The 9,095-nt window shown below is 32.3% G+C and overlaps 1 protein-coding gene across 1 annotated transcript; it reads right to left on the reverse strand.

The window, feature by feature from the left end:
• Window positions 1-1,417: 1,417 nt before the first annotated feature.
• LOC139877409 (G-type lectin S-receptor-like serine/threonine-protein kinase B120) lies at window positions 1,418-8,532 on the reverse strand. The gene is made up of 8 exons (XM_071864827.1): window positions 7,115-8,532; window positions 6,913-7,023; window positions 6,334-6,554; window positions 5,228-5,438; window positions 4,908-5,145; window positions 4,339-4,486; window positions 1,721-2,025; window positions 1,418-1,590 (listed from the first exon to the last, which is right to left on the reverse strand). The coding sequence occupies exons 1-8, from the start codon at window positions 8,427-8,429 to the stop codon at window positions 1,584-1,586; spliced, it is 2,556 nt and encodes an 851-aa protein (XP_071720928.1). The 5' UTR covers window positions 8,430-8,532; the 3' UTR covers window positions 1,418-1,583.
• Window positions 8,533-9,095: the final 563 nt, after the last annotated feature.

Here is a 9,095-nt window from a genome sequence, read left to right on the forward strand (position 1 = left end):
CAACGTATCCATCAAAACTAAATATCATAAGAAAAGTTTGCTAAAACTTGTACAAGATGGCTCGGATACCACTGTTGGAGTATGATACAAATTCAAAGCGAGCGGAAGCATTTTTAAAACTTTACAAAATTATACTCATCCACGGATCATTGTACAAAACTTTAGCAAACAAAATAAATTAACGAAACCGAACAAGAGAAGATTAGAATACAACCTTTGTAGCCTTTTGAAGATCGAATTTGAAAACTAAAAGAAGAGTTCCTCTAAACAGTAGACACCCAAAGTTCCAACCTTGTTTCGATCTATACCTTCTACTTAACGGATCTTTTCTTCTTCCTTATTTCCACCAAAAACGGAACCCAATTATAGATTTCAAGTATTTTGGTTACTTGAAAAATGAGAAAGAAAATAGCATTTTGTATGTGTGTTTTGTATCTTTTGTATATATTTCCAATACCAAGACTTGGTATTATATATTACATAATTGATACAATAATACATATAGTACAAATATAATAAATGAAGATTTGGAAAGATTTGCAAAATCAAATCTTTATATAAAATAAGATTTACAAAATCAAATCATATTTTATAAATCAAATCAAATATTATATCTTATATAAAATATGATTTGTAAAATCTAATCAAATCTCTACATATTTAGATTTGTAAGTATATGTAAACACATAAAAAAAACTTACTTAATTTATTAAACCATTAATTAATGATTAATAAATTAATTTCTGATTAGAAGGTATATCAAACAATTTACGATTGGCCTTTGTGTGTGACCGAATAGGATAAATGAACTTTTATTATTTAATGTCATGGGCATATCTTCGGAATATATGTACCACGGTCAAACCACGGTCGCACCGTAGCCAACCCGAGAACATATTTCCAACACATTGTTAATACACTTAATGATATACTTAATTATCATAATATCATGTTACACATATATATATGTCCATATATGTATTATCATGTCATTTACAAGTTATAACGTTCGTGAATTGTCGGACAAACTGGGTGGTCAAACGTTTATGTAAAATCCGTTTCAAATATTTAAGTCTTAACAAATTTGATTGCTTAACATGTTGGAAACATTTATTCATGTAAATATTAATCTCATATAATATATAATCATGAAAAAGTCCGGGTCATTACAAAAGTCGGGCCAATACCGGTCAAAAGTCGAAAATTCGGTTAAATTCGGTCAAATCAATCAAAATTGACGTAGTTTAGTATTATTTTTTTATATTATATTAGCAGTAATAACGATTATAGGTATAAACTGGTCGGAAGATTAAAACTACATCATATCTAACGGAGCAAATATACAAGTAATCTGTAGTTTAGTCTTCTTCTATAATGTTCACATCTAACATACATCAGAGCAAATATATGCACATTATTAACCGAAATATATTTCTTTTCACAACAAAACTACTTCACTCAAACCAAATGTTTAAAATTTCCTGATCAATTTACAAAAGAATATAATTACATATCTGAAATATATACAACAACTAATCATTCGAATGAGTTCACTGGTTCGATTCCTCCCATTGCACCTTCGCTTACGGCCTTATAAAAAAAACAAACCGGAAAAACATCATAAGTGTAGTTTCTCATATCGGTTCATTATGTAACTACACAAAATTTATCCACACTAAGTTTTAGTTTCACTATCTATCAGTACTCAACTATTCATTACCTTCCAAAAACTTCCGAAATTGTAACATCATTCGACGATACGTTTATTTCTCGACCTTCCATAATCAAATCCATTTCTACTGAACTTAACGACGTGGTATCGAGTTCACTTGGTTGAGGTAGGCTCGTGTTTTCGCCTTCTAACATGAACAAAACTGATGACATTGTTGGTCTTTGAACTGCTGATGATTGTACACATAACATTGCAACATGTATGCATTGAAGTGCTTCAATTTTGTTACACGATTCTATAATCGACACATCTATGAGTTCTTCGGCTTTGCCTTCCTTCCATAGCTTCCATGCCTGTAAATTTCACAAATTTCAACTTTGCCAAACGGTTGCAAAATGGGCGGGTCGTGTGGGTCATGTAACAATTAAAATTTCAAACGAATTGATGCATTTAGAGGTGTCTGACATTGCGTTTTAATATCAATTTTTTGATTATTACGATTGGAAAACGCGAAAAATATATTATTTGAAACCTGTAGGTTATTGAGTATTATTGATACAATATTTATAGAGTACAAATGGTGAACCTCTAATGCTAAAACCCTAATGGACCGAGCCCATACATACAATCGGGCTGGACCATGTTTACATTCTAATATATTCTAATACTCCCCCGCAGTTGAAGCAGGAGTAAAATACATACGCGCAAACTGAAACTTAAATAAAAAATACATGATATAATGATATAAACAAACATAGTAAAACCATAAATACAGAGCCTTCATGTTGGAGCTTGTATTCTTGACTTCTTGGCTTGAGAATCGTGTTGTTTTTTTTTTTTTTTTTTCTATTTTTTTTTCGTATAGCTGAGAAAGAAACAAGAAAGAATATAGAGTTATATTTGTCGAAGATATAGAGAATTGAAGAAAGAAATATAGTATATGGAAATAAAAATCTTTTTTTTTTTTTTTAATAGAGTAACAAGTAAGAAACAATTACGGAATAAGATAGAGCTTTTTATTTTGGTAAAGATTTAGAAAATAAGAAATTAGAGGGTGAAAGGAATTAGTATATAGAGAGAATTTTTGAATATCTAGATCAAAAGAGAAAAGAAAGATTTAGATAAGAATGAGAAAAGGAATAGATGTTTGCATAAATTTGCCGGTTGGGAGCATGCGACGGCACAAATTATTGTGTTTTTTTTTATCGGAAACGATAATATGGAGTAAAAGATAGCTAAGGCTTAAGAATACGTGAATGTAGTTGAGTTTTTTTTTTTTTTTTTTTAAGAGATGGAGAATCAAAAGAGGAAATTTGGAAAGTTGAGATTGGAGAAATTAATCGAGAAAATAGGAATGAAAAGTTTGGAAATTATATTAGGAAGGAATAAAATTAAAATATGGAAAGAATTGAAAACAAATATATGGAAGATATTACAGATTTTTTGTTTATGGAAAGAAAAATAATATAGAATGCAAAGATAGAAAATAAATATGGACGAGATATTTAGGATTTTTTTTTTTTTTTTTTTTTTGAAAATTAACCAAAAGGATATTAAAATTGGAGTTTCCATGGAAGGGATACCAAATATTGATGACTCATTATTATTATTATTATTTTTTTACTTTTTTTTTTTGAAAGGAAATAAAATTAAAAGAAGTAGAGATGGGATGCGATCAAGAGGAGATATACTGTTTTTTTTTTTTTTTTAATATGCTAAGAAAAGAGATCGAATGATATGATGATGAGAGAAGATATTGAAAATATATAAAAATGCTAGATCATCAGAACCATTCAAGTGGAGAAAGTTTAGAGGAAGGGAAAGAATATTGAAGAAGCTTATGACAAAACAAAGACACGTAAAATATTAGAAAATTAGATGAGAAGAAAAAATCGTGGACGGGGAACACGATAAGAAAAGGAGAGTAAGAAAGATAGCGGTGGCAGACCGTTATTCGGTGGCGGCGGTAGACCAATTATTGGTGGCGGCGGCAGACCGATTTTCGGTGGCGGCGACAAAGAAAAAAAGAAAAGATAGGACCGTAAGGCCTGATACCATGTTATTGAATGAAACCCGTAGGTTATTGAGTATTATTGATACAATATTTATAGAGTACAAATGGTGAACCTCTAATGCTAAAACCCTAATGAACCGAGCCCATACATACAATCGGGCTGGACCATATTTACATTATAATATATTCTAATAATTAATGTTTGAAAGGTAGAAGATTTTACCTGTACACTACCCGGTACAAGGTTACCTTTTTAATGTTTGACAATACTTAATATTAAAACTCAATTTTGTTCTAACTCACGAAATTACCTAATTACCCGTGAATACAAGTGAAACGACATAAATCTTTTACGTGTTAACTATATTTCATTAAATTGGTGTCTATAGTCATTTTACCAAACACTCAAAATAATGATTATCTTATTATTGTAATAAATATCAAACAACATAAATAAATTCAAATACCATTCGTTTACAAGATGTTTGTTACAACTAATTATTTGATTCTAATTATCTGAAACATATAATCTATTTTGAAGACACAAATCCAACGCCCCTTAGTCTTTGTCCTTAAATTAGTCCATATTACCCGTTTGACATACCCACCTTGAAATCCACAGACGTAAAAATGATGAAAAAGGTGAACTTACATGTCGAATAAGATTCGTAGAATCAGCATTTCGGAAACTATTATTTCGTTGGCCACTGATGATTTCGAGCAGCAAAACTCCAAAGCTATAAACATCAGATTTAACTGAAAACAGACCTTCCATTGCATACTCAGGAGACATATAACCGCTGCAAGAATCGATCAAACTCAATTATGGTTCAATCATCTAAAAATTATAGAAGCCATAGGTGGCACATAAATCTTTATATTTCAAAAATTAGATTACTGTCATAAAAATATAACCTAAATAATATTTAAATGCTAGCTATTTAATAAAACTTGAAAATTATGGATTAGAAGTGTTTTGGGTCAAACTGACCTACACCAAAATTTACATATAAAAGTTCTATTTGTAACTTTATTTATTGATCTTACTTGACATACAAACTATTAAGAAAGAACTGAAAATTTAGGACCAAAGTGTTTCGGGTCTAACCAACCCATAACCCAAAACGCTACCAAAAATTACCTGCTTCGATTACCCGACCCGCCCATTTTACCACCTCTCATACAAACCATAAAAACCATCAATAATACCAAAATACATACTATGTTCCTACAACTCGATTCGTATTCGCTTCATTTTGGTTCCCTCCAAATATTCTAGCCATTCCAAAATCTGAAATTTTCGGGTTCATCTCTCCATCAAGCAAAATATTACTAACTTTCAAATCACGATGAATGATTCGAAGCCTTGAATCTCGATGAAGATAAAGTAAACCTCTTGCGATTCCTTCGATAATCATAAATCGTGTCTTCCAATCCAATTCCTGTTTCCTCTTTGCATCTTTTGTAACATACACAAAAAACATTCCAATCAAAATTTTTCAACAAAAAAGTTTATACTAAGTTTTACGAAAGAAATATACCAAAAAGAAACGTATCAAGGCTTTTATTAGGCATATATTCATAAACAAGCATTCTTTCTTCCCCTTCAATGCAATATCCCAATAATCTAACTAAATTTCGATGCTGCAATTTCGCAATCACGATCATTTCGTTCCTAAATTCCACTAAGCCCTGCCCCGATGATTTCGACAGACGTTTTACAGCGATCTCTTGCCCTCCAGGCAGCATTCCCTAAAAATTCAAATCAAATAATAAATCAAATCAAAAGTCAAATCAACTACGTAAAAAGTCAAATCAAGTAACAAATCAGGCTGTATGAATAGTGTTTGGATGCTTCTACTACTTGAAGTAGAAATAGTCCTACAAACTTTTTTTTTGTTGCAAAAATAACGAAAACTATTAAAACCAATCCATTTTCGAAATGAAAGCGGCCATGAAACCGAAGATTACAATACAATTTATGACTACGTAAGTGGCTAATGTAATAAAAGAACGAAAAGAACTGTTTTGTTGAAACAAGGAGAGCTGCATCTAAATAGCTGAAACGTTAACGTAAAAATAACATATGCAAGGTTGCAAAAATCGTTACCCGAAGAGTACTGGGTCGGGGACTTTTGAGGGAGTACTCGGCAACTCAAGGAGTACTCGGATGTTGAACATGTTTGACTTTGACCGATTTTTGACCAATTTAACTGATTTTCCGAGTAATCCCGAGTTTTGACAGATTGTCCAGGTAATCCCGAGTTTGGCTGTGTTAAATAGATTTTGACCGAGTTTGACCGAGTACTTGCAAAAAACGAGTACTCGCCGAGTTATTCCGAGTTTTGCAACACTGCTTATTATAAGCAGGTTAATCGAAATTAAATAAGCTTATAAACTAAAACTCTTTAGTGACATTTATCTCTCTTTGAATTATTGTGTATTGACAACATGATAAGCTGATAAACCAATCTAAATAACCTAACCAAACATCCCCTTAAGGCACTAGTCATAATAATTACAAGCTTAACATGTTTGTCAAACTGATAATAACAAACTTAATCACTAATCAGTTCCAATATAGAAGTCCATACACTTCCTACATTATTAATAAATTTCAAAAATTCAGTTAATCTGAAGAACAAACCTTGTGAACAGCTCCAAAACCGCCTTGACCGAGCTTGTTCTTGTTTGCAAAACCGTCTGTAGCAAGTTCTAAAGCACTCGAACTGAATATAGGCAATGGGGGCCCGTCACATTCTTTTTCATGTTCATGTTCTGATGCTTCCACCAAATTATTTTGGCCATTTGAAGCCTCAACAGCCGAAGTTGGTTTTTTCTTCGTTCTTCCACATGGATATCGACACTCTGTTGGTCATGACGAACCGGTAGTTGACCAACGTTGACTTTTAGTAATAAAAAATTAAACATATATATCACACATATATATATCAAACAGAAAACATTTCTAACATAGGTATATGACACAAAATGTAATGTTAAAATTATACTATATCTTTATCCGACTTTGACCGTCTTAGACCCGACTCGGCTGACTCAACCTGATATTGACCGACTTTGACCAAACTTTTTAGCGTTTTGACCGACTTTTTTTTGGCTTTTTGAGCGAGTCGGGATGGGCTAGTCTACAAACTGATGCGTCAGACGACTTTTACAACATTGCCTATATTATAGACAACAAAGTTTATATATCAAATGAATTTACCTTTAAGTTTGTTGCGATACAGCCATAGAAAAAGAGCGATTGCAGCGAGAAGAACCGCGCCAGTTGCTGATAATGCAATAACTACAGTCTTCGAAGATTTTTTCGTACTCTCTGAAACAAAACAACACTCAAATTAGTATAATTCAAAACATTACAAACCATAAATCACCAAAAAATGTTTCATAGTAACATAAAAACCAACCAAGATCAGAACTTGCGAGACGAATAAAAAGCGTTTCGCTTCCTTGTTCGAATTGCTCAACATCAACCAAATTCCCACCCCAAATTAAACACCCAACGCCCGTTACATATGCATACGCGTTACAAGAACAATTACTCAAACATCCATTTTCACAATCAGTCCTAGTTCCATCCAATCCATCAGCAAAATCAGGCAATTTAACGTCCATTAATCTCACAAATCCATCGCTCGTTGAACCATTCGAATAACACTCCAAATTAGTCCTCCTAACGCACCCACCAGACCAATTCCTTCTATTCCATTGATCAACAAAATTCGGGTCAAACCCGTCCATACAACTACACAAATTCGGCCCATTTCTTGTTCGACAAACACCAAAATCCCCACACTTGTTATACTCTTCACAACCAATCGAAGGTTGCGATAACGACACATTCCAACGACCCGTTTGACCGTCCCAAGTCAACTGCTGCACAACTCCATTCCATTGAATCAAAAACCTCATCAAAACAGAACTATCTTGAATATTGAAAATGAAGTACAAAATTTTACTGTTAACAGTAATTAATCGAAACCCGAATAACAATAAAGATCTCATTTGTGGTAACCCAACAAATATCTGATAGTTCCAGTGACCCGTTCTCCATATCCGTCGATTATCGCGATCATCCCAAACTACGATTTGAGGCGAACCACGTGGATCAATCCCCATTGAATAGTTTCCTTTCGATGGATCATTCGAACTCTTCCAAGATACAAATTTTCGACTAATCCCGTCCGTTAGATTCAAATAAACTCGTAAATTCGGTAAATATGTATCTGTTGGATGATCACAGCTTCTCCAAATAGCATTTGAATCATCACCAATGTTTTCAACATTTGAAAGAGCTAAATTTCCAGTGTCCATAAGCATTACTGTTAAATTCTGATTACTTGCAATAGAAGTAATATTACTTGACCAGTAAACAACACCATTTCTATCTGAAACAACTAAATTTCCATTGGTTCCAATACCGAAATTTCCGGAATCTGTAGAAAGTGGATTATCTCTATTAGCTACCCATGCTACTGCTCTGTTTTCAATACCGAAATACCAAATTCCAACATATCTAAAATTTGAATTTCCGGGACTAAAGAAACCAAATTCAAAAAGTTGTTGTGGGGAAACAAGAGTTTGACCATCTGTAAGAAGTTGATTTTGATTGAGTCTGCTGGTGCTTGTTGCTTGTGTGAAAACTGCAGGAACAGAGTGAAGAACAAGAACAAAGATTGTGTGTATGAAATGAAGATTTGGTAAAGATTTGTGAAACCCCATGATTTAATTGGAAAAAAGATTGGTGGGATTGATGTAAAAATGGGAATCATGAAGTGGGTTTGGATTGAATTGAAACAAAACAGTGGAAAAATGGAAGCTTTGAAAAAATCTTGAATTGGGGTTGAATGGTTTTTGAATGGTGGTGGGAGGTTGGAATAATTGACCTAAATCCACTATAATTCCCACTAACACCAGATGCCATCAACCAAGAATCTTACTTTAAATATAAGTTACTTAATATAAAAATTTTGATGATATATAATTCATCATCAAATGTCATGTTGATTGATTAGAAGTATCATAATCGATCTTAAAAAAGTTTAACTTTTAACAAATCTACTACTTAAAGTTTAAATTTGTATATGTATTTTGGTAATTTATACTTTAAAGATTATACTGTATGAGTTGTAATCTCTTGAATCCAATAATTTGCTTCAAATCTAACGAACCAATCAGAGTACGACATGTGGCACGACAATCACATGTGACTAAAAAGAATTCAAAAAATTTTTTTAAAAAAAATTTAAAAATTTTTTTTTCGATTTTTTTAATTTTTTTTTTTAATTTTGCATGTCAAATTCAATCACATGTGATTATTAAACCCAATCACATGTGATTGTAAAACACAATCACATGTGATTCTGCATGTCAAATTCAATCACATGT

Source organism: Rutidosis leptorrhynchoides, chromosome 11 (assembly GCF_046630445.1).
Source record: "Rutidosis leptorrhynchoides isolate AG116_Rl617_1_P2 chromosome 11, CSIRO_AGI_Rlap_v1, whole genome shotgun sequence".
In the NCBI taxonomy this organism is placed as follows: domain Eukaryota; kingdom Viridiplantae; phylum Streptophyta; class Magnoliopsida; order Asterales; family Asteraceae; genus Rutidosis; species Rutidosis leptorrhynchoides.